General features: G+C 38.1%; 1 protein-coding gene across 1 annotated transcript; it reads right to left on the bottom strand.

Moving 5' to 3' along the window:
• Nucleotides 1-690: 690 nt before the first annotated feature.
• Nucleotides 691-26015, bottom strand: LOC124612465 (26S proteasome regulatory subunit 4). Its single transcript, XM_047140693.1, has 9 exons — nucleotides 25866-26015; nucleotides 20481-20631; nucleotides 6417-6541; nucleotides 6143-6328; nucleotides 5947-6046; nucleotides 3023-3237; nucleotides 1886-2083; nucleotides 1506-1715; nucleotides 691-905 (listed from the first exon to the last, which is right to left on the bottom strand). The coding sequence occupies exons 1-9, from the start codon at nucleotides 25866-25868 to the stop codon at nucleotides 771-773; spliced, it is 1323 nt and encodes a 440-aa protein (XP_046996649.1). The 5' UTR covers nucleotides 25869-26015; the 3' UTR covers nucleotides 691-770.
• Between the last annotated feature and the right edge of the window lie 1431 nt (nucleotides 26016-27446).

The raw sequence follows: 27446 nt of genomic DNA, 5'->3' as shown, positions 1-27446 counted from the left end.
GCTTGTTTTTAAAACATTATTTGCTGTGTCCGTATTTTGTGCCCATTTGGTAAATTGTAATGGACTTAAAGCACTATTAATTACTCAATCGTTTATTCTTTCATTAATAATGTGTGATATCTTTATTTATTGCTGAGTCTGGAATTATCGTTTTAAAATAAATGTGTGTATGTGCAAAAGGGAACCAATTGTAACTGATTACGGCCCCGTCCACAATCGTAACCTAATCCTGCCTTCTTTGACTACCAGGTCTCAAAAACCTTTTTTTCTTCTCCTGCTGCCGTTTGATGAGCAGATGTTTTACCTATCCAATTACATTATGTTGTCAAAAATTTATTATTTTCATTGTTATAATCTATCCTTTTCGTAATACCATAAGTTCTGTTTGCAGGAATGACCAAAAGTGCAGCTGCAACAGGTCACTGTTCTCAGAACATCATATCACAATCATTGGCCATAAATAAAATTGTTTACAAACCCTATAACGTATAAAACAAATAATTTCTTTATTGTATCAGTGAAAGTATCCACTCGGTTTTTGTAATTTTCTTCTAAAAAAACAGATGTAAAGTAAAAGTATAAAATTCCAGACAAGTTGGACTGTTTTATATCGCTGAATTAGTTCAGTTTACTCTAAACGTAAAAACACTGATCTAAGAATATTAATGACGGTCTGAAATAATGCACAGGTTATCAAAATGGATAGTGTGTATGTTTTATTAACAATCATGGTGAGAACTCTGGACTTCACATAACAAATGATGTTCTTATTACAGGTATAAACCTTCAGGTGTACCTTCCTTCTTCCTATACAAAACATTTTCTTTCGATTTTCTGAAATCTTCATTTGTAACCTTCATTCTTCTTTCCCGTAATGCCATAAGACCTGCTTCTGTACAGATGGCCTGAAATTTGAAATTATGGTTATTTCCATTGCTAGTAAACCAGACAACTGTAATGTCACATATGAAGTCTATTGAACAGAACCATTACAACACACAGAATCACAAACTTGAGGCAGTAGTGATGCCTGCTTTATTATAAATGTGAATTTGAATTCAAGCTGCACAGTATCTATGGCAAATTTCGATTGTTCCCTCTTTCAAGTAACTCACTTCTCCAGTTTAGCCTCCCTTTTCTTAGATAATCATTCCTCCCTCAACAAATGTTTAGATTCAACTGTTAGTTGCATAAATTACTATGAAATGTTATCCCAAGTTTTAAAACAGATTTTGCCGAATGGTTATATCACTGGTAGCTCAAAAACACTCCCGAGGAGGGGGGGGGGGGGGGGGGGATGACTTCAATAACTCATTTATATTTAATATAAGCTAAAGTAGTAATGGTCTTATTCCAAATCTGTACTACTTCTAATTATATTGTTCTTTATTTTGTTGTTGAGTGTTGAATCTTAAGAACAGCAGTTGCATCTAATCTCAGGCACCAGAGTTCAAATTTCACAAGAGGTACTAGAAAATTGTGTATATTTTGTGGAAAATGGTTACCTTAATATCAGCACCAGAGAGGTCATCCTTAGCCATTATAAGTTCTGTGAGATTAACATCTTCAGCAAGAGTCATTCTTGATGTATGTATGTTAAATATCCTCCTCTTGGTTTTTTCATCTGGCAATGGAAATTCTATTTTTCTATCTATCCTTCCAGGCCGAATTAGAGCAGGGTCTAGTGTTTCTATGCGATTTGTTGCCATAACAACCTGCAAGTAAAATATTATGTAATAATAGCCTATCCTAAGACCAGATATGAATCATATATTGATCAATATGTCAAAAATGTTAAATGTTTCAAAACTTATGGAAATTGTGGCTTATTAGTGTGTAGTAAAAGAATTTTGAGCTTAATAAATTTTCTTTTTGTATTTACTACCTTCACATCTCCCCTTGAATCAAAGCCATCCAATTGATTCAACAACTCTAACATTGTTCTCTGGATTTCTCTTTCACCACCAGAATTAGAATCATATCGTTTAGTCCCAACAGCATCAATTTCGTCAATGAAAACTATGGAGGGTGCATGTTCTTCCGCAACCCTGAATAATTCTCTAACCAGTTTTGGGCCATCACCCTAAAATTAAGAAATTAGCATAACTGCATTATTCTACATATTAGTTTACATTACAACATAAACATGAAAGCTACTTTGAATAAAACAGGTGGTCATTGTATTTGTTAGTTACAACAAGAAATAAATAAATAAATAATAGAAATCTTTTTTGAGGTCCAGTCAGCTCAATGCATCAAGTTCCTCTTCTCTACAATTAAGTTTAACTGTAGCTGAAAACTAAATTCATATGTTTTAAAAATGAGGTGTAAGTACTGAAAAACCTTAACCATTTTAAATTACCACAGCAGATTAATGCTAATAATATATGCAACAGCTTCTCAAGTCTGTTGCAATGTCACTTTTGACTAGTGTGGCATATGTTCCCTTTCAGTACTTGCTGAATTTTCTGCCAATAAAAACTTAATTCGTACTGAAGCAGTATTTAATGACATTCCATCCCGTCTCATACAAGTTAAATTTTAATGATAAGAAATGTTTTACAAATGCAACAGCACTGATACCTAGCAAACTTGCAGACATGGGCTGAAGAATTAGCATCTGGAAACAAAATCTATTGGTCTTTTTTTCCTTTTATTGCCATGGATTTATGGTCTCCATGATCAATAAGAATATGAAAACCCTTCTCTATCATTAACAGTTTCAAAGTAAAATAAATTACTTCAGTATGCTTCAAAGATATCATTGAATGATGACCCCATATGAGTCATTAACATCTTTGCACATTAACTTCTCTGCAGAACAATGTGTTTTCTTTTAAATCAATTAGGGCTCAAAAACTACATCTATACAATTTTTCATTATGCTGGTTCCATTTATAAAAATCCAACAATGCACAAGTAAATTGCTTATTAGTATCGGTATTCCAACAGTCAAAGCTTCAAAAATTTTGTTCAAAGATAAAATGAATATTTTGAAAAATATTTGTGCTAGAATACTTACCAAATATTTCTGAATTAGTTCAGAGCCTACAACACGTAAGAAGGTAGCCGATGTCTGATTTGCCACAGCCTTTGCTAAGAGTGTCTTTCCTGTGCCAGGAGGACCATACAAAATGACACCTTTAGGTGGTTTTATGCCCATTTCTTCATAATACTCTGGATGAGTAAGTGGAAGTTCCACAGACTCCTTTATTTCCTGAATCTGAGTGTCCAGACCTGCAGAATTTAAAAACATAATGAATTTTCCACATCAGAAAAGAAGTGCTGATCTTGTAGTTTACAGTTCTCTGCCACTGTTTTACAGTAATTTTTCTTTCGAAGCATTACACCGTAAGTAGTGGAGGAGACCCACTAATAAACTACGAGGAAGCAATTTGAATAACCAGTATCAGCTCCCACAACTGGTGAAAAAATGTTCTACTTCTGACCAGTAGCTCAGAACTGAAGATTGCTGATGACTCTGAAGGTACAGAGGAGCAGTGAACAGTTTAAAAATGCTGCATATTTAAGAGAATTACAATACAATAATTCTGTTGTCTGTCATCACTGACTGTCAAATCTTCTACTGCACAATTCTCCAAGATGTGGACAAGTATGACACGGATATGCCGAGTGTCGTGATAACAATTGTGTGATACGTTTATGACTTGAGCATCTTTCGTTTCATTCCCAGAGATGCTCCAGCTGAGGTGGACAGGCAGACAAAAAAAAAAGCTACATTCCTCTTCTATGGGAGGTGGGGAGGTGGGGAGAGGGGGAGGGGGGGGGGCACACCTCACTCACACACAACTGGCAAATATTTACTAAGTACACATGCATCTGCATTCAAGGACCCACATCGAATATCAATATATGATTAATTCTCCATTGACGCCAAGCCAACAGAGAGGGCAAAAAAAGATAATTTCTTTGTTTAGTTGAATTTACAAATTAATAATGCATTAATTTGTTTTACCACATGTGGTTCCTTATTAGCCAATTCTTATAAGTAAGATGATCTTAATTTTATAAATTTGATCACTGTTTGTCTATCCTCAGTAATCTGGTACCCTGCAATCATTTAAAAGTCTGATAGGACAGGAAAGTCACTATATCTGGCATCCAACATGGGGCTAACTAAAGCAACCAATAAAATATACATCTGATACGAAACTTCCTGGCAGATTAATACTGGGAGCTGGACCTTAGTTTAACAAATAAGCTAACAGTTACAACTCACCAACTGCCCACATAGATTTACTTCTGCCAGTATCTTTCCCCATCTTTCAACCAGCTTTACAGAAGTGTTCTCTCTCTCTGTCTCTGTGTGTGTGTGTGTGTGTGGGGGGGGGGGGGGGGGGGGGGGGGTTACATACAGAGAAAATTGGCTGAAAGTATTTATTTACATAAGTGACTATTGTAAAGATGGGGTTTGATGCATTTCACGGAAGAGCTGCTATGAAGTTTGGAAGGTAGGGGTGTAAATCTGCGAGGGAAGGATTTGAGTCATGACACAATAGCTAAGTTGGTAAGAACATTGCCTACAAAGGTACTGGGTTTGAGTCTCAGTCCAGCACTGTTTTAAGCTGCCTGGAAATTTGACAACACAGCACATTCCACTGCAGAGTGGAAAATTCATTCTGGATACATCTGTTATGTTTGCTACAGACCAAATTATGCTACACATTGTATCTGGTGTATAAGCAATGCTGAAGCCAAACAGCTTACTTCAGAAATGGAAACCATATGTAATGTATCAGTTTTTCCCCAGTATATGACAAATTTATCATTTCATCACAAACTGAGTTCATTACATCATGTCAGTAACCAAACACTATCAATTTTTGCTGACTTTCAGAAATGTGGGCATTGGAGCTCATGTGGTAGACAAGCTATGCCTGTCTGCTTTATTTAATATTATGGCCCACAACTTGCATAAGTTAATTCCATATATCTAAATACAGCAGGGCACTCTGTAACAGATGAACAGAATATAGCAGAAACTGATTGCAAGAATATTTTATGTCAGAACGGGAAAAAAAACAGTGATATTGGTTTAAATCACCTTATGCACATCTGATTTGTTTGTGCACTGGCAAATATGCTCCTTCATTTAATATTGTGTAATTCCACCCTGGGCTTGATAACCACATGGATTCAGCTAGGAAGTGAATCCACATGGTTGTGCTGGTACATTGCATCCAGGTTAAGCCACTCGCAGATTTGATCAAGCAAATCCACCAAATTGTGGGGATGCTGGTGTCAGCATTTTACTCACTGTCTCCAACATGTCCCACAGATTTTCTATGGGGTTCAAGTCTGGTGATATTGCAGGCCTACTGAGATGTAATAGGTAGGAGGGGAGGGGGGAGGAGAATGCTCAGTAAATCAGAAATATTCTTTCAGTTTTTCCAGCCAGATGGTCTTTGCTGCGGCCGTCTTTATGTGCCTGTGTAAGCAATGACCTCTTGCAAGTTGAGCAACTCCAAAAATTCATTTCATGCAGTTCCCTTCACAATGTTCTCTCATTAATAGCTTGGGATTGGCATTTCTTCACTGCCTGCAGCAATTCCTGTAGTATTCGGAAGCGATTTTGATTTGCACGTCGAGAAAAGCATTTTCGGCCCTGTCAGTCTGAATCTTTTCCCAACCACGATTCTGACATCGTGTTTCATGGCCACATGCATTACCCCACTGCTTGTAGACATGTTGAACAGTCTACTCGAAAACACAAACAAGTCCAGCGATCTTCAAACACCATGTGGCCATAGATATGGTCAGACACAACTACCCCGTTTTGCCACTCTGTCACATCTTTATATCTACCCATCTGAAAAGTTCGTATGCAGAAGTACAGTAGCAAAAAAACTGAGAATGACAAGAAAAACATCAAACTGAAGATTTACTTTAGGACTAGACCTACAAGTTTTGCAGAAAAATGGTTACCTCCAATGTCTGCATATGTTTCCTGTGGGGCCTTCTCTAATTTCATCACAGTAACCATAGGATCGGTGTCATCTGACAAAACTCCAACTACGGCATGAACCTATTATCAACAGGTCAAAAAATGTAATATAAAAACAGGCTTTCAAATACATTATAAAGTAAATGTAATTATACTTTCCGCAATTAACAAATTTACCTTGTGATTCAATAGCACAGAGCATCCTGGTTCCAATTGGTCTTTGTCGACAAATGACAGAATACTAACGTAATGTTCACTGCCAACACTTGTAGAAACAATTGCATGATTGTCGTCAATTATTTCTTCTAGTGTTCCAACTGACATAGGAGTTCCTCGTAAATCATCAACCTTTGATCTTTCCTCCTAAAAAGCAATGATCAAAGTAAGTTAATTAAAGGAACAAAAAAGCAAAATTTGTCAGAAGGAGGCATATACAGCAAATGATACATACCTCAATTTTTTCTTCTTGTGGTTTCAGTCTTTCTTGATTGCGAATGAATTCCTCCTCCATCAATAAGTAGTCTTTAATTCTTTCCAACTTCAAAAGTTTCAAGCGGCATCTTGTATGTGGCGTTACTGGAAAAAAAAAGGTGAAAAATGACAAACTTTTCCCTACTATTATTACAGATTTCATAATATTATCATCCCTACTGGAAAATCACTACTCAACATATAACAGTTAAGAACTGCACAGGGACTGCTCTAAAAACAGTTTGCAAATTCTTGCTTTATGGAACATTGCCTTAATATCATTCAGTTTATCATTTATAAACTCTTACTTGCACAACATGCCTCTCTTTCACTCCATTAGCTAATACAGCCATCTCCAAGGACCCCAAGGGGTTACTTTCACTTTGAGTAGTGGTGAGAAATAACACAGGATCATACCTAAGATGTAAAACAGACATGAGAGTAACTGGATCTTGGATACCTCAAAAACTGCATATGTTTACCACCTGAGAAGGTGTAGGTGTCATGGCGTAATAAGATCCCAGTGCAGAACCACACTCAACTTCTTAACCTGAATTACTTATAACAGTTAAGGCAGGCATACCTCAGCATATCAATAAGTGATTATGTTTTGCAAACACATGAAATATGTGGTTGAGGACCATTTAAGACTTGTACGACTGCTGCATTCTCTCTGAGTCAGAAAGCTGGTATAGCGATAGTTCACCAACACCTAACTTGCCAAATTCCAATTTTGTTCTGTCATAGTTAAGCTCATCAAGCACATGTTGAGTAAATTTGAAACAATAAGCCTGGCCTGGGTTAGACTATGTAGTATCTCAAAACCACAAACCTTACAAACAAGTGCAGCATAAGGTCTTAAGACACTAACACCAGGAGTTAATTTGTTTGCAAGTGCTGCAGTCAGACTTTTTTTCTTTGTTTGAACACAAAATTTACTTTATCTAGTAGCTGCTATTGACATGTAACTGGACTGAGTACTCTAGAAATGAATTCCTTTCTTATCTGAACACAATACCTCTAGGTTTGGTCTGGAATAATAAGAAACCAAGAAAAGTGGATGAACAATGTGGAAAAAACAATAGAGGCCCTTCACTGGTTTTTAGTAGTTATGCATTATTAAAAATTGAACCAAAGTTCAGAATGGATGTTGCTGTTGCATTGCTACCGAATTGTGACAACTTTCTGCGAACAGTAATTTTGAAAATTTTCATACTGTTTCTCAGATACAAATTGCTATATACCCATTTATTATTTATCATACGGCTTTTTGGCATGTTATAAACAAACATTTAGAGCATTTATGTACTCTATTGACTTTGGAGTTTCCAGCAGGAAGTCTTCAGACCTACCACTATAATGATCTTGTACGGCATTCTTCTATGACGACTCAGATGATCTATGGTTCTCCGCGATCACAAAGTGAGGAAGACTGCTTACCTCATTTGGGGGAAAAAAATGTGCATATCTGCCACGTTGAGTCCTAATTCTGTTTAGCATTGACCATGTTTGATGTGAAAAGTCAAACCCCAGTGGCTTTGCAGTGATACCTGGCATACTATTATTTCGTTGTCCAATCCATTCTTGAGTCAATGTACTAGTACTGTTGAATTCAATTTTCACAGCACCCCTTGTTGTTGTTGTTGTTGTTGTTGGTGGTGGTGGTGGTGGTGGTGGTAATATAGAGTGGAATCGGTCTGTATCACCAACATCTTGATGGATAGGTAAATTTTTATTATCTATTATCTTTTTGTCTATGAGACCATTGATGTGTAGAAGTTGTGAGAATGGAATATGGCTTAGTACTGGGAGCCATTCTGTAGGTGTTGATTTGATAACAGCAGCAATCATTCTCATCACGTTATTTCATTGGAGAGCTACCTTTTGTACATATGGGTTGTCTAACCAGATTGGGCCAAAATATTCAGCAGCTGAGAAGACAAGACCAAGAGCAGAACAACATAGGGCTGACGCTGATGTTCCCCCAAGTATACCACATAGCTTCTGAATGTTGTTTGCAATACATACAATTAACCTTCTACAAATGAGGCCACATATTTTTACAAAGTCAAGAAAAACAGTTAACAAAAAATAAGGAGAGGAAGATGTAGCTTGTCACAGTTGTGCAAAGAACAAGAAGAAAAAGGTGTGAGGTAGTAGTGCCGAACAGCTTGACTACCTCACTATTAAAGAGTAAAATCTGTGCAAGAAATCTGATGTTACATTACACAAGAGACTTCGTAACTGCAGAATGAAATATACCTTTTTACAACAGCAATACCAGTTACAAAACTTTCATTACTTTATGCTGTGTGTGTGTGTGTGTGTGTGTGTGTTCAATAGATTAAAAATGTTGCTGTCCTTCTGGAGTCTCAGCTCATTACCAGGATACACACTACTATATCAAGCTTAACCTAAATTCTATTACATTAGTAATGTGACATTCTGTAGTTTTGCTTAAATTTTGCACTTGTGTTTCAAGGGCTTGTTGCCTAATGTATGAAATATTCATAATTACATTATATAACAAATATAAATTAGTAAAAGTGTATGTGGTAGTAATCCTTTCTCACTTCTCTCACACACTGTTACTGCTATATGCTGCTACTTAAGTTCTCCAAGGGCCAGTAAATTATCATAAACATTATGTAATGATAGAATTTGGTTACGGCATTTTGTAGATTATTTTCACATACAGTTTTTCACTACATTCAAGCCAAACAACAACAAATAAGGAACACGAGGAGTTTGTGCTCTGGGGACATTTAACTTCCAAATTAATCATTAAAAAATATTTTCAAACTGTTAATTTCACATATGAGAACAACGAAACAAAGTGATGTTACATTGCAAAGTCCAGGTTGGAATATCAACAGTTCTGAAAAGGATAGATAGCTACCCACCGTAAAGATGACAAGTTGAGCTGCACACAGGCACAACAAAAAGACTATCACACATTAAGCTTTTGCCCAAATCCTTCTTCAGAAAAGTAAGGAAAATACACACACACACACATTCACACAAGCATACACTCATCACACACACATGACAACTATCCCCAGCCGCAACTCTTGCGTTAATGAAAGCAGCAATTGGGAGTGGGGGCAACGAAGGGGGAGGGAAGAACACTGTCTGATGGAGCAAGAAGTGACTAGAAGGCAGCAGGACAAGACTGCCACAGGCAGTGCCATGGGACTGTGTGGGCGGGAGTGGGAGTAGGAAGTGGAGATGGGGAAGAGCAGAGAAAGGAAAAGACTGGTGGGTGCATTGGCAGAAAGCAAGCACAATGAGGGTGAGGGGGTATGAAATGAAAGTAAGTTATGGGACAGAGGGGGCAGAAACAGTTGGCTATAGGGTGTGGAGATGGTAGGTTATCATAGTTCACGGCCGGGATAATTTTGGGAGCAGAGAAAGATTGTAAAGGTCCCATCTGCACATTTCGGAAAAGCTGGTGGTGCAGGGAAGGATCCAAATAGCCCAGGTTGTAAAGCAGCCATAATCAAGCATGTTATGTTCAGCTGCATGTTGTGCCACAGGGTGGTCAAATTTGCTCTCGGCCACAGTTTGGGAGTAGCCATTCACAACCTGGTGGACAGCTGTTTGTTAATCATAACAACAGAAAAAGATGTGCAAAGTTTGCAGTAGAGTCGATATATGACATGGCTGCTTTAAAAGGTGGCCTAGCCTCTAAGAGGTTACAATAAGCTGGGTTGATTGATTGGTCAGGTCTTGCAAGGGTCTGGGGTTGGGTTTGGCATAGGGATGGTTTAGGATGTTGTGAAAGTTGTGTGGGTGACGGAATACCACTTTAGGAGGGCTGGGTAGAATGTTAGATAGGATGCCTCTCATTTCAGGGCATGATGATAGATAATCAAATCCCTGATGAAGGTGTGGTTCAGTTGTTCCAGTCCAGGGTGGTACTGGGTGACAAAGGGGGCACTCCTTTGTAAAGGGTTCTTTGGGAGGGGATATGACATGGGAAATCCTTCATCACGTCTTTGACTATCATCATTTATCTGTAGCACTGCCTAATATACTAGCTGTTAGAATGACATTCAACTACTTGCAAGTGTTCTCTCCTTCCCTCTTTCCTGACAACAAGGCCTTGGTGGTCTGTCAGGGTTGCGGTTGCCCCAATTTCTGGAAATCAGGGAATATCAGGGAAATTTTTTTAAAAAATGGAAAAACATTGTTTCTTCCGCATTTGCTGATGTCTCACTCTAGTTTCGTAGTTTATTAGGCAGACAGGATTTAAATGAGATAGCAGCAAACACGAAACAATACGTGGCAAAATGTTTCTATTTGTATTATTCTTATGGTGAAGAGAATACTGCATGTGACTCACAGTTCATAAAAGTTCCTATTAGCATATTGACAAACATCCCAAACAGTCTTGCCAGTCGGATTTTCGTAATACATTGAAATGCTGCTACATTCGAAGATGAACAATGCGGAATTTGTATTTACTTCGTTGGATAATGTATGAAAATGCAGTGGTTTGCTCATTTTGGAGGGACCCTGCCTTCCACCACACTTTTCCTCTGAAATGACCACTATTACGTAATAACGTCACTGCTAGGTTCACAAACAGGGTTTATTATCCCTATTACAAATCGGTATAACTTTCCGATTGACAATAAGTTCATACCAGATAATGAAATGAACAGTCTCTCCATAAGACTCCAAGAGAATTTTGGTTTTATGTTATACATGGATCTCCTTAGTTACAGAGTCCCACAATCACAGACCTACACCATGGAGGGAGCTCCATGGCATGCTGCACTGTTCTGCAGACTGAGCCCCTGCCTGCACACACAATTCAACAATCTCAATTCAGCAGTAAGGGGACATATCACCAACTCACATTTACCATCACATGCACTTGCACCTTACATACTATACAAAGAGTGCCTTTCACTCTTCCCCTTCTTTACATCATCATGATCTTAAACATACAACATCCATATAGTTTGATTTGGGGAAAAAGAATTAGGCCTAGTTACCTCTTTACTCGATTCTAAGCCGCACCTGAAAAGTGAGACTCGAAATCTAGGAAAAAAAAAATTTCCCGAATCTAAGCCGCACCTGAAATTTAAGACTCGAAATTCAAGGGGAGAGAAAAGTTTTAGGCCGCACCTCCAAATCGAAACAAAGTAGGTCCATTGTAAGATGAGACACAATTTAGGTCAAATCAATGACGATACAGCTACAGTAGTTTGGTTCGAGTCGTAAGCTTAGCAGTTAAGCTTTACCAGGTAGCCATTGCTATGTGTCAGGCGCTCCATCGTATTTATACGGGTACCCCTCCTTTTTCACGTGCTTCATCTGGTTTGAATTGATTGCTTATTTTTTTCTTTGATCTGATAAGCGCTGTTCTCTTGCTTTTGTGCACGCTACCGCCGGAAAAAAAATCTTCTCATCAGCGAAACAATGGCAAGAGACTGCTATTTGTTGTTACTTACACTGCTGCTTTCTTTGATAACGATCAACAAGAACCAAATAATATACTGCGTATGATATAAGTTCTGAACTAGAGTTCAGCGAAAATTTTTCTCCGTTTGAAAATCTTTGCAGACGCCTCTTTAGTACATTACATTCTGCACAGAAATTAGTCACCTTAGATTTAAAAATCTAGTCAATTGCCGTGCTTCATTTCTGACTGTATACTATTAGGCATAAGAATAATACGGATATAAACATGACATGGTATGTATATTCTTCCGCGTTTGCTGATGTCTTACTCTAGTTTCGTAGTTTATTAGGCAGACAGGATTTAAATGAGATAGCAGCAAACACGAAACAATACGTGGCAGAATGTTTCTATTTGTATTATTCTTATGGTGAAGAGAATACTGCATGTGACTCACAGTTCATAAAAGTTCCTATTAGCATATTGACAAACATCCCAAACAGTCTTGTCAGTCGGATTTTCGTAATACATTGAAATGCTGCTACATTCGAAGATGAACAATATGGACTTTGTATTTACTTCGTTGGATAATGTATGAAAATGCAGTGGTTGAAACTCGGGGCGGAGAAAAAAAGCTCGTCTTCCACCTTCTTTTTTTTTTAATTTATTTACCGACGCAGAGATTTTGGCGCCAGTATTTATCTTTGCGCCTGCAAAACATGCCTGTATAGCGCTACACATCTTCGACGGCAGAAGTTAGTTGTGGGGGCACCTACCAACATTTTTCAGAACTTCCGCTTACTTTGCACTCGATTCTAAGCCGCAGGAGGTTTCTTGGATTACACAAAAGAAACGGAAAAAAAGTGCGGCTTAGATTCGAGTAAATGCGGTAGGTAATGTAGCATTTCTCTGATTTAATGACAACATTGATCATCCATATCTTACAATCCCTCTGTCCAAATACTCATCATAAATGATTATGAGAATGTCCATGAGAAAAGATCAGACTCTAAGTTGTAACTGAAATTACGATCATTATCTTATAACTGTTTAAGTATAATCAGCAAGATATTACACAGATAAGTATTATGCCTAAGTATTAAGTTGTTAAGTTCATAGTACACGTTAAGATAGCACCATGTATTTGCAGATTTGAATTTCATACTGATATAAATATATTTGGTATTACCTTAAGCTCCTATTCTGTTGGCTCTGCCAGTGTAATATAGGCAGGCATGTGCAATAGTTTAAACAATTAATGCATTATTTATAGCAAACACATTTTTATTAGTAGCCTGTGTAATGCTAATATACCAATCTGTTTTTAGCATTATCACCACAAATTACCAGATTTATGATTACTAGTCTGACGTAACAGAAGGCGAAAGTGGTTTGTATTATCAAAATATGCCTGAATCCCTAATATTTAAAACAATATATTTATATGCATAGTATGTTAATGATGTGTGTGTGTGTGTGTGTGTGTGTGAAAATGGGGGTAAATTAAAGAATATAGAAGAAGAGGACAAACAGAAATCAAAAAGGAAGTAATATAACCATGGTTGCCACAAGTTTCCCCAAGTGAAATTACCTGACATTTCCCTGATTTCCAGACAAATTATAGCATTTTTCCCTCACAAATTTTGAGATCTCAAGGGTAAGTAAAGACCTAAGTTGACAAAAAATGTAAGGAGTTCTGTATTTCTAAACATGTGAGCAAAAAAACCTAAGTACTAACATCAACATCTTTTGTAATGAGCTGTTTTTTGATAAAGAAAGCAAGCCAAATCGTACACGAGGTGCAACAATAAAGTAATCAGACTGATTTTATTTGCAAGATTTGGCAACCCTACAGGCTTGCGTAAGCATAATATCTTTGATCTTCATCTATAAGCTGCATCTAGTCAAAGCAGCACATCGATGCAACTGCTCAGTTGTGAGTTGTGCTTTAATAAGTTAACACGTGTTTCTGTCTCTTGACACGGAAATGGAACCGCATAATATTGCGCAACAGTATGCCATTTCTTTTTGCATTAAATTGGATGAAAATGCGACAACAACTTACGGTAAGCTTCAGAAGGCTTTTGCAGACGAGGTTATGTCAAGAGCTCAAGTTTTTCGTTGGCATAAAACATTTAGTGAAGGCAGGACAAATGTTGAAGATGAAAACCGCAGTGGACGACCATCAACTTCATGGACGGATGTGAACTAGGCCAGGGTGCGTGAATTCGTACAATCTGATCGAAGATTATCCGTGAAAATGATTGCAGAACTGAACATCAATCGAGAAACGGTTCGGCTAATAATAACTGAAGATCTTGGTATGAGAAAGATTTGTGCAAAAATGGTCCCCAAAAATCTCACACCACAACAGCAAGAAACAGGGAAAAATGTGGCAGCCGATCTATTAGAGCAAATGGAAATCAATCCAGAATTTTTGAGCCGTGTTATCACTGGTGATGGATGGTTTTTTTCAGTACGATCCAGAGACGAAACACCAAAGTTCGCAATGGTGCTCAAAAAAAAGGTCGCATGTCAAAGTCAAAAGTGAAATGCATGCTAGTGTGCTTCTTTGATTCTAAGGGAATTGTTCATAGAGTGGGTGCCTCCTGGACAAACAGTTAACCAATATTACTACAAAGAAATTTTAGAAAGACTTCATAAAAGAGTTCTTCACGTCTGTGCCAACATTGCTGATAATTGGATTCTGCATCACGATAATGTGCCATCCCATACCATAACCAATATTACTACAAAGAAATTTTAGAAAGACTTCATAAAAGAGTTCTTCACGTCTGTGCCAACATTGCTGATAATTGGATTCTGCATCACGATAATGTGCCATCCCATACTGCTCTGTCAGTACAGCAATTTTTAACCACAAAACAAATTTCAGTACTACCACAGCCACCTTATTCACCAGATATCTCTCCGTGTGACTTTTTTCTATTTCCAAGAGTCAAAACGGCGGTCAAGGGACAAAATTTTCAAACAACCCAAGATCTCCAAAAAGCAGTGACGAGGGTCTTGGTGGTTATTACAGAAGATGAGTTCCAGAAATGTTACCATCAATGGCACAAGTGCTGGAAAAAGTGTGAGCAATCAGAAGGGAACTACTTTGAAGGAGACAACACTAAACTTGACTAAAACGGTAAGCAGCATTTTTTTCACATCTGTCTCATTACTTTATTGTCGCACCTCGTATATGTTTTATTAAGACCATTGATTTTCTTTTATTTCAATAAAAAGAAACATTTGGTGACAAAATACGTATTTTGTTGGAGTCTCAAAAGAGATTTAAAAAACCTCAGAAAAAAGTAGTTCCCTTGAAAGAAGTGTATAAGGCGGGAAAGAGTTGTGTAAACCAACACTATAGGTGCCCGCCAATAAAGTGTTGGTTCTACTATGTTTGTTACTGTTGGTTATTATCCATTTTGTTATGTCTATTGTTTTACAGGTATTGTGTGATTTTTCTTTCAAGAAATACACAAGTAATTAGCGAAAAAACTGCCAGTGACTGCCGCAGTTTTCTCCTTATTATCATCCATACTTTCTAATACATAAACTACTTTCAGTGTACCAAAATGTACTAGAATAAATAAAATATCTATAAAAATGCTGCACTGTACAATGTACTTGCAGTGACACAGTCGCAATTCCTGAAATACAACACCTGTGGTGAAGAGCACCATAGTCCTGGGTCCATGGATAAACCACGAAAATCCGCCGCGTTACACCACACACAAACAGACCCAGCCTGCGGGCAGATCGACGAGACTAGGTCTGACAAGTAGGGCCTGCAGATTAGTGGAAAACTACGGGCTTCAGATCGACAGGCTCTGATCCATTAGACAAACACAGAAATTGCGTGCGGTTTTGGCCCACCATGGAAGTCTACTTGTGTGGCCAACTATTCAAGTGGTGATCAATCCATGCAACAGATAACTTGTGCAAATACTCTGAATCAATACTAATGAGGACAGGTAGCAACTCACCATAAAGATAATCGCTGCGCCACAGACATGCACTTAGAAAAGATAATCACTTTCTCACAACTAAATTTTTGGCCATAGCATTTGTCAGAAAATGAGAGTGCACACACAATCACTCAGACACAACTCATGCACACATGACTGCCATCTCCAGCTGCTGCGTCAACAGTCTCTGAGAATCAGATCCAAACAAACCACTTCTCACACCTCCCTGCCTCTTGTTGGCAGCTGCTAGGCTAGCGGCAAGAAGTGGTGGCAGCACTGACTGCAAGCTGGGGGAGTCGTAGAAAGGGGGGAAGTAGTAAGACTGAGGAAGTAGGGAAGCAGAGCACATACTCAGCTGCGCACAGCCACTGATGACGTGTGACATCTCAGTAAATAAGCCATTTCATCTACTGAGACAAAAACGATGTTTTTCCATTTTTTTTTTTTTTAATTTCCCTGATATTCCCTGATTTCCAGAAATTGGGGCAACCGCAACCCTGATAGACCACCAAGGCCTTGTTGTCAGTCTACAATGTTTGCACAGGTTGTGAACTACCCTGATGTCTTGACTGTAGGTTAGATATTCTTATTATGTCTACATTATACAATCCCTTTTCTTTACCATGTGATGGGTCTATTAGAAACAGTAGTTTATGGTGCAGAATACTCATTACTTCATATGGACTTTCCTTTTGAAGAATTTGCTCGTATCTGTCTTTGTGTAAGAAATAGGATGGTAAGGTCTGACTAGATGGTCACTAGTATCATCCACCTGTAAATTAGGTGTAGCAACATTAAAATTATTTTCCTGCATCTGAAAGTCAAGCTTGCTGCTTCAATTCTTTCTCTACACAATCATGTACATTGTCTTTATCTTCAATTCTACTGTGTGGCCAAGTAAATAATTTTAGTAAAATTTCCCAATACATTTCTTGTTCAAGACCTCAACTGGTGAAAGTTCCATAGATAAACGAGGCTATTAATTTAATATAACCTGAAATTCTGGTACCTGAAACCAGGTAGTGAGCCTAGTAGAACAATATGTACAACAGTCTTCCAATTTCTTTCATCATTCTTTTGCAGGGATTAGATTGAGGATGATACTTAAAAACAATGACGTGTTACACTTTCCCATGTCAGAAACTCCTTAAAATCTGTAGTATCAGTCCACATCCACAAAATACTCCCTTAAACGATTAATCAAAGTGGTCGTCTTTGCCGATTTTATAGTACATAGTTTAAGATATTTTGACCAGCTGTAACAAATATGTATGATATTCTGCCTCTACCCTTAGGCAATGGTCCGAATAAATCTGCTGTTAAAGCATGTAAAGCTTTTAGTATAACTGGATACATTTTATAAATCACTTGACCTTTATTGCCCTTAACCTTCTGAAATAATTCACACATTCTTAAAACTTTCCTTACTTCTCTATTAAAGTCCTTAAAGTATATTAAAATTTTATCATGTACTTAATACATTTTTGTATGCTGAAATATCTTGTCACAGTTGTCACAATAGTGTTACACACACTTGTTTTGTAAAACTGCATGGGTTCAAATTGTGAGTACTGTTACTCTTCAATTCTGAACTGCTACACTTGAAATAATGTTCAGACAAACTGTGTAGTTTGCATTAATGTCACCTCCTTAACCATTGTAGTTATTTATTGGAATCTGGAAGCTTTGATAAATTTCCAACTTTCTACTAAATAATAAAAAACACTACTTCTAAAACACAGTTACTTTTGTCCTGTTGTTACTGATGTATATAAGGCAACACTTCATATACCATTAATGTTCACATATTTACTATGGCATGCAATTCTGCCCGAAGTTAATGAAAGACAGTTTTGTACGGACATGACAGCTAACTGTTGTCTGTCTTCTTTTATGTCAGCACAATTTTCACAGCATGCCCTTTTATTATTAGTAAAATGCTACCATTGTCTCACCTTGAAGACACGCGGTGTCCATCTGTACCAGTTTACATGCATAAACAATAACAAAACTTCCAGGCAATTTGCGACTCTAAACTACTTCACTAAAAAAAAAATACTTTTATCTGTGAATCGCCATGTCGGTCGGGTAGATGCTGGGCAACATCACTTTACCAAAGTAATGTTACATCACAAGATCATCAAAAGGGCATCCGGCCAGCAATTAACCATGCTGATTCTGTGTAAATATGGGACAAAGGATGTATTGTTTTTGGTTATAACTATTGGTTAAAATTGAAGAAAATGCAGGAAGGTATGACAGTGTGGGAAACTAGAAGAACCACTAATTGACTGAAACAGAGGAAAGGACAATAGAAAATGAGCAGGTTGATTTGAAAGTTTAAATAGTGAATGCAGTGGAGGATCAAGCATGCAAACAGACAAAAGTCCAGTTATTCTTGGACAACACACAATCTTGAATTTAAATGACAAAAGGACAAAATAAAAAAAATGCAGCAAATGAAGCCAGTAAAAAAAGATGGGTAAAAAAATAAGACCAACAGAAAGTGCAAAATGGCAAAACAGGTATGGACTGAGGTGAAATGCAAAGCTGTGGAAGCATGCATGACTATGAGGAAAATACATGTTACCTATTGGAAAATTAGAGATTTGGAAAAAAGAGAAGTAACTGTATGAATATCATGAGCTCAGATACCAAGCCAGTACTAAGTAAAGAAGGGAAATTTGGAAGGTGGAAGGGAAATATAAAAGGCTACACAAAGGAAATAGACTGACAAAATAGGGTGGGTGGGTTGGTTGGTTGGTTGGTTGACTTAAAGAGACCAAACTGCAAGATCATCGACCCTTCGTACTATACATAGTGAGGAGGAGGAGATTAGTGTTTAACATCCCGTCGACAACGAGGTCATTAGAGACGGAGTGCAAGCTCGGGTGAGGGAAGGATGGGAAAGGAAATCGGCCGTGCCCTTTCAAAGGAACCATCCCGGCATTTGCATGAAGCGATTTAGGAAAATCACGGAAAACCTAAATCAGGATGGCCGGGGACGGGATTGAACCGTCGTCCTCCCGAATGCGAGTCCAGTGTGCTAACCACTGCGCCACCTCGCTCGGTTATACATAGTGAACCAGGGATAACCTTCAGAAGAAGGATACAAAAGGCAAATCCTGGGAAGCCCGATTGTAAGCAAGATACACTAAGACAGAGGTAAAAATCAAGGAGAAGTAGGAGGGGAGTGAGAGGAGATAATGTGGAAGAGCCGCTCTGCCCAGAATGCAGTTGGAAGTCCCCAGAGCATGATATGCAGTGAGAGAGACACCCCCTACATCCCACCAGCACCACCTCACCATCCGTTATCCTAAGAAAATGAGCAGCACAGACAAGATGATAAAATTTCAGGAAAGACAAAACTTTGAAAACAGCAAATATAAAAGAATAAGGAGAATAGAAAGGTGGGAAGGTTGGGGCCAGGCCAGACTGGGGAAGGGTGGGGCCAGGCCAGACTGCTGAGCAAGGGCTGGCATGGACCCCTGGATCAGAGTGGACAAGAGGAAGTAGGTGAAGATGAAATGGAAAATACAACAGCATTATATCTGCTGCTGAGGCCATGAGGATGGGCTGTGAATTGTGAATGGATACCTCAGACTGTAGAATATTTGGCAGCAAAAAGCAAAGGTTCTGGGTTCAAGTCCTGGTCTGGCACATAGTTTTAATTTGCCAGTAAGTTTCAAATCATTGTAACATTGCTGCCACAACTATAAAATATGTATAGGTAGTATCTTTGCAGAGAATTCCTACAAACACAACATGAACAATACTGGTACTCCAGTAACCTGGAGCCTTCTAAGCAGTATCAGTATTTTAGAAGTTACTCTCCTGCCCAAGATTTGTTTTCTTCCTCACACTTAATTTATGTTTTGTTGCTGTCAATTTCCCTCTCTTGCTATCTCTGTTTGTTTCTATGTAATGTCTTCCAGTTTCTATGCATTGATCTTCCTTTACATCTTGGCCCTTCACCACTTCTTACTTCTCTGTTTACCTCTAAGCCACCTTTTCAAGTCTATTCCCAAGTACAATTTTACAATTCCCAAATTATATACCACAAATGTAAAACTGTGTTTTCTTCTCCACATTTTGTCCTCATTTTTTGCTCCATTACTTACATGACCTCTTCTTGTTTATATACCTGCACTGCCACTAGTGGCAGTTTTGATCTCACTTCTGTAGTTTCAATTCTCACTTAATATACCATAATTCTTCTATTTTAATTTTCTATCCTATGTAACTTCCATGCCTTTTACACATCAGAGTGAAATTGTTCACCTTTCATGTTCGTAAATTATAATTTTTATGTACATTTAGCTGAAACACGAAATTTTATAGCAGCAACACATCACAGCAAAAATACAATATGAAGAAAAATCAATTACTACATTGTGATTAAAATTATTTTGTGACTGACATATTGCAGGGGTGACGGTGGTGGTGAGGGGGGGGGGGGGGGGGGCACATTGTTTCCGGTGTGCAGTTAGCCATGCTAGAGAATGCACTGCATTAACATACAAAACAGGCAACACAACGAGCACATGGCACTCAATAAAGAATCGCGATTGGATGGAGGCTGTCCCCCACCATTTGACTCGCTGAAATGTCAATCACAAAGTAATTTTAATCAGAGTATAAACGCAAACTCAAGTACCTTGGGGAAGTTTCATAGCTGCATCTGGACCTTTCGTCCTTCGCTTCTTTTTCCCTACCCTGGTTGGTATGGGAGGCTCATATTTCTTCTTCTTATCTTTGTCATCTTTCTTGTCTCCACCTGAACCACTACCGCTCGACTGGTTTTGACCCTAAAACAAATTATTCAATGGTAAGTGATTTGTGGTCTAATAAACTATTGTGGAACATAATGTTTGTTACTTTAATAGGCTGCTAAAACCACTAAAAATATAAAGAACGATAATCTCACTAAAAGCTGTGACAGGAGCGTTACATCACAATTGCAGCAATTTAAATCCTGAACTATTTTTGCCTATATTCACATTCTAAAAACCAGTTTTTATTTACTTCACCAGAAACTTAAGCCGAAGCACTGAAAATAATTCCGTATCACAAATAGTATGGACACTGCACTAATATATTTCACCTGTACATTAAACTGGTTATTTTATCTCAGCCTGTCAAACTGGTACTGAACAAAGAATTTGCTATACATGAAAATACATTAACTGCATCCTAATCTAACTAAAATGTTACTGGCACAGAAAAGAATGATCATGAATACACCAGATGCCTATAATTAAACTTTCCCTATTTAGCACATTATATGACGGAAACTAATTACCGTATGAGTACCAAAAATCGTACCATCAATGTCAAGAACATGTGGAAGAGAAATAGTGTAGAATCAATTCAATTTAAACACTTTTAATGTGCTGCTACAGTACATCATACCATTACCTACCAATCCCATTACTGCTACAAAAGGGGCTCAATATGGCACCCATCAGTGTCCAGAAAAGTCTGAAAACGCATAATTGCATTCTGCATGTCCATAGGTACGTTGGCTACCTCTCTGAATGTGCTGTGCTTCAGATCAGCACTTGTGTGAATGTTTCCTTGGTAAACTCTATCCAGGTAGCCTACTAACCAGACATCACAAGGAGTGAGATCAGGTGATCGTGCCGACCATGCATTTGGAAATGATCGGCTGATAATTAAATCATTTCAAAATGTGTTTCGGAGAAGATGGTGAACTTCATGAGCAATGTGAGGTGGGGTCCCATCTTGCATAAAAACTGTTGAGTTCAATGTGTGTTTCATGTAGGGCAGGAATGAAATGCTGGCAAAGCATATTGCAGTAATCCTGTCCAGTCAAATTGCACATCTTTGGTTCTTGAGCACCAACCTGTTCAAAAAAGAATGAGCCAATGGTGAATGTAGCCATTAAGCCACAACATATGGTGACGCGTTCACCATACAGAGGAACTTCATGCACAGTGATTGGAGTTGAAGATCCCCATGCTCAGCAATTCTGCATGTTCACCTCACTCGTCAGAGAAAAATGAGCTTCGTCTGTCCATAGGATGGTCCAGGGCCAGTGCTCATCAACTCGAATTCTTGCAAGAAAGTGGAGAGTGAAGTCAACACATCATTGATTGGGAAATGTGTGCAGCGCTGTCTTCCATAGCAACAGCAATTTCATCAACCACCTATGGTGCAATTGGTTGTTGGCCTCTTCCTGCAGCAAAGCCCAGTTCTACAGTGGATTCAAACTTCATTATCATTCTCTGCACAGCAAGTGGAGAAAGAGGACCCTTTCATAATGCTTTCAGCTGCTGGTATTCTCGAAGTGCAGCTGCAGCATTACTGTTGTTTTGATAACAGAGCTTCACCAATAATGCCCTGCTCCTTTTGTCCGAGCTCAGGTTGACATGTCAAAAAGTGCAAAGTGACTAGTCAGGTGTGAGAGACTATGAATCAAGATGACTGATGGCCATGGTTGGAACTGGACGATGGCGCTGTGATGCATGGAACTCAAGCACCCCATAATCTAGATATTAATGCTACAAAGTTTAGTATTTGTAGAGTAATTAGTTTCCATGTTATAACGTGTTAAGTAAGGAAAGCTTAATTATAACCACCCGGTATTTGCGGATTAGAGTGCATAAACAAATATGTAATACTTATTTAACTTTCTCATTATAGTTCCAAAACAAATGTCATGAATAAAAAATTCAAACTACTGGTTTATTTATGCAGTTTTTTATACATTAGGTGCATAATGTAATTCATTAATCATACTGAGGAATGCAACAAATTTAATAACACTAATGTCATATCAACTAGAACACCAAGTTGAAGTGCCACATAATGTGTAATGTTAATTAAGGAGACCTATTTATGTTCAACTATCAGTTTTGCTACACCTTCTTACTACGTTAACAATACTTTTCAAGTTCATTTAATGTCACTGCAGCTGACACATGGATCTCACCACAGTAAGAGATGCAGTACACCAGTACCGCTGTAATGGTAAAAGTAAATGCCATTACTTATTTAATATGCCGAATACAGCTGACTTCATTCCCTAGCTTTATTTATGGTAAGCAAGTTTTTCCAACATTTACTTTCTCTTTCCTTTCACTTGACTTTGGGGTTTGTTAACAATATTTAATGTTTTGTGCCTTTCTACTAGCTCAGTGTTGTTTCATTTTTGTGATCTTGCTTTATTTTCTTCCTCAGAGATTTGGATCGTTAGTTTGGTTTTCATTTTGACCTGAAATATCTCTTTCTTGTCTTTGGTTATCGTTATTATTGCTATTATTATATTATCATTATTATTTGCAGTTTCATCTATGAGTGTATTTTCTGTGACTTGCAGTTCTCTTATGTCCTACTCCATTTTCTTAAACCAATCTGGCTGTTATTTTTGGTTGTGGAAGTAGTTTAAATTTTGTTGTTAATTTTTTTTGTTAATGTATTTGGGTTAATTCTAAGAACGTTTCAAAAAAATCAATTCTTATTTTCCTCATTGTGTCAGAGTTTTTTGGTGGTTTGGTAAAGGAAGAGCAATGCTATGTGAAAAGCTAAAGAATGGCGTGCCTCAGGAATCTGTGATTCTCTTGTTCCTAATATTTGTAAATGATGGCCTGAATAGGTGAAACCTTACTGTTCACAGCTAAACATACTTATCTAGTGGAAAAGACCCTTGCAGCAATGTCAATACACTCCACACTACATTTCAGGTGTCTATATTCATAGAAGCCACCAATGGATGGAATGTCATACTCAAGGTCTATTGAGCAGAAAGCTGCCACTGATGTTGGTTGGTGGAGGTGGGGGCAGGGGAGGTGGATGCAGGTTTGCTTTATTTTTGCGGCATACTGCAAAGGTTCCACTACGACCTTTTTTTTTTTGGGGGGGGGGGGGGAGGGGGGAACACACAAAAAGTATCAGAGACCATAGCACTGAAAGCAGAAAATGATTTAAGATTTGCAATACCCAAACAAAGAAATTGCACACACTGTGCATAAATAAGACAATAAATTAATGAAACATTCTTCACTAATAACTTTTTTAACAGTAACAACAAAGTCAGCTCAACTTAAAGAATCTAAAAAACGAAACAATAATAATGAATAGGGTAAAAAGGCTTTACGTATTGACTTCTAAACATTCTTCAACGTGTTTTTATAGGTATAAATTTTCTCCAGTCAAGAGGAATATTCAATACTAGTCATCAGCTTCGAGCTACGATGTGATGTTAATGGCTGCTGCAAAGTCAGCCTTTGGTGTGTATAATTTTTATTGTTAACTGGCGAAGCCAACAAATTCGAAAGTAAAACAACCTGCTTACAGTGACGGACTGATTTACAGCTTAACCCAAAATCTCAACTGATAAAATGTTATAGTTGCCATGATTTGTACAATGCTTATCATTTGTTTCCTGTGTCAATGGTCAAAGCAGACCACTAGTGTTCAATATACCTCTCTACCCAATTTCCCTAGTAAATACATATGGATGCCTTGAAATGTCTGGGTGACGTTTTTCCTTTTGTCTTATTTCTGAGCAGTTTAACATGCAAACTATGTCAAAAACATCCATCATGAATTTTACATTAGACACTAATAAACTTTATCATGCTGTTTCCTTCCTTAATTCTGATGCTATATTCTGAATTTTTCGATCATGGATGGATCATAAAAGTTCACTTTCATCATTTCAGTGAAATCTTCATTTAATGGCACCATTACATTCCAGTCTGTTGAAATCCAGTGTGAATCGGCCTTCATTATACAACATGGTAATATAGTGGTTTACTGTGGTAAACAAGATGAAAATAAATAACATACCACAAAACACAGCATATACTACGTACAGTAGTCACTGTGGCATGTAGTTCCAATATTATGTAAATGATGTGGAATTTCTTGATTTCATGATTGACAACATGCACACCTGACAAGAACATTACTCGTGTACATGAAACAAATGTGTCATATACGGCTTCAGAAAATCACAATATATTAAAAAAATAGCAAGTGTTTGACAGGGTCACACACTCCGTTTCACAATCACATCAAATTACAGTAAGTTGTGGAGCCACACAGTTAACTACAAGTGTCTTAATTCTCCAGAAGATAGCTAACAAATTGTGCAACTAAAATGTTTACTGTGTTTTGAAGCACAATACGTACCATTGAAAAAGTTCACAACAAAAATTTAGAATACTCTACGACTGCAGCCACCATATTCAGCCATCAAACTTTTTGACACTGTTGGAGCTGAGAAATGTGGAATGTCTTAAAAACACATCTGTCTGCAGTTGTATCACGGGATCATGGGCGATCTACCACTACACAACTTTCAACTCTATTTGTACATGGAGGCCTATGTACTGCCACCTGTCATTCTTCCCTGTAGTCCTCCGTGCACATTCTTTCTGAAGTAATGGGTTACTACCCATATATCTAATAAAACAATACAAATGCAGTTGTTTCTTTTCTGTCCACTGTGCGAATGTTGAACACTTTTATCACTCACGAGATATTGTCAGTTCTTATCCTACTGATTGTGGTTTTGCAATACCTCCATTATATTTTCAATATAGTGTGGAGACGTGATTTCCTTTCTCTTGTCCACATCTAACTTCTGCCCCATATGAGGCTGCAGCTCGCAAAAATTTTGAATAATCGCTTCATTGCAAATCTATGTGTTCTTTAGCTTCAGCTACAATCACTGGGAAACACAAATTGTTGTTTATCAATCGATCACATAACGAATGCAAAAGTATTTTTCTCTCATACTCAAAAAGGGTCTTTTATTTTGCAATAGCTTCTATATGTCAGCTTCCTCTGTAGTTAGAACTTAAATTAAACATATCGATTGTGTTTGCCCGCCCCATGCATTCCTGAAAGCTTCAGAAAATGTTTAGAATGGTCAGTCTGGCCAAGTCACTGGACACACTTAAAACAAATAAAGAAGAGTATAAGAACGCTATTTCCTCCCATGCCATTCTAGTGCGATCCCACTTTTCTTTCAATAAGAACTAAAACAGCGTATGGAGAGAGCATTACTTACCATCCCAAAATATTCACAACCTTCCACAAATTCGCGATGTCACTACATGTACAAAACCTTAAAGTCAAAGATACCACATTATAAACAAGATGTAGCTCAAAGATATTCCCATTTAAAAAGCGTACTAATCAAAGTTGAGGTCGATTCACACGTGACAGGAAAGTATACACACGGTATACACAGTGAATATCGCAAGGCAGAATTCATTCAAACCGTCAACGGAGCAGAACGGGACGGGACCGCACGGAACGTCAAACTCAAGGTTTCTCGGAAGAAAATTTAACAATGGCGTTGGTGTGGCCGATGGTATCATCGTTGCTAACATCCAAAGGTATCAAATTTCATATTTTAACCACACTTCCTCCCGATACAGCTGTGGATTTTGTGCTCATTTTCCTCCTCAATTTTATTTTATTATTTGGCTTTGTTTTTGGTTGACGACTTGAATAAAAGGGGGAAATGATTTAAGTTTCACAGTAACTGAACAGAACTGGGGTCAACAGAAGCGTCCGATCTTACCCGTCGGCTTTGACCCGTGACGTAAGCGTGTTGTGGTGTGTGACGTCATTACGGCGCGGAGTTTGATTTGCGATTGTGGCGTGTTTGTAGATGTCTTGTTTTTGTTTGTCGTGCTCTCTGGTGGTGTGTTCATGGTTTTCGTTGATCTGTAGCGTAGCCCTGAATACGAGGTTAGGTTGGGAGTCTTTTTTTGGAATGCGGCCGCGGCAGCGGCCGCCTATGATTCGAAAATATTGATTTGACACTAATGAACATGTATACGTAATATGAAGCAATTTGATGAACATATTGATCTGTAGCGTAGCCCACTTGAGGTTAGGTTGGGAGTTTTTTTTTTGGTATGCGGCCGCGGCAGCGGCCGCCTATGATTCGCAAATATTGATTTGACACTAATGAACATGTATACGTAATATGAAGCAATTTGATGAACATATTGATCTGTAGCGTAGCCCACTTGAGGTTAGGTTGGGAGTTTTTTTTTGGAATGCGGCCGCGGCAGCGGCCGCCTATGATTCGAAAATATTGATTTGACACTAATGAAGCCTGTGGGGGGATGGGGGGGCACTGCAGACTCCCCCCACCGCATAACGACACATGATGATCAAATTTTGAAAAAAAATGAAAAATTTTTTCCGTACCTGCTAAACTGCATAAGTGCCGATGTATGTAGGTGTAAGGGAAGCTTTCGTTTCTTAGTTTTCTATTGGGGGATGTGATCGGTAGGTTCTGTTGAGCTATATAGGTTAAGGGAAGTGTCCGATTATGGATAGGAATGTGTTTTTTGGTATTTGGTCAGTTTTGTGATGTTGATTTATTTCGTTGTTTTGCGTGGTTTTCAATGGCGGTCGGTGGCTACATTTCTGTATATTTAGTTTCTCCGCACCCAAAAACCCCTAATTTCCCACGCTTGTCCCGTTACAGTCATTAGGCTTTTTGTGAAACTTGTGTATTTCAGTGTTTACAATACGTATGCGATGTTTTTATATCCGCCATATTGGAATTGTTTATAGTCGTTTCCGCGGTATTTGTGACGTCATGGGTCAAAGCCGACGGGTAAGATCG

The sequence above is a fragment of the Schistocerca americana genome, chromosome 4, assembly GCF_021461395.2.
Source record: "Schistocerca americana isolate TAMUIC-IGC-003095 chromosome 4, iqSchAmer2.1, whole genome shotgun sequence".
Lineage (NCBI taxonomy): Eukaryota > Metazoa > Arthropoda > Insecta > Orthoptera > Acrididae > Schistocerca > Schistocerca americana.
Note: the sequence above shows the minus strand (reverse complement) of the source record. Positions and strands in the feature narration are given on the sequence as shown.

What these genes read in the sequence shown, in the direction of transcription:
- LOC124612465 (XM_047140693.1), bottom strand. An exon ending in AACATATGCAGACATTGGAG is followed by an intron (nt 3,238 to 5,946) that starts GTAACCATTTTT and finishes TAAATTCTGCAG; the next exon opens with GTCTGGACACTCAGATTCAG. An exon ending in ATTCAAGGGGAGATGTGAAG is followed by an intron (nt 1,716 to 1,885) that starts GTAGTAAATACA and finishes TTTTACTTGCAG; the next exon opens with GTTGTTATGGCAACAAATCG.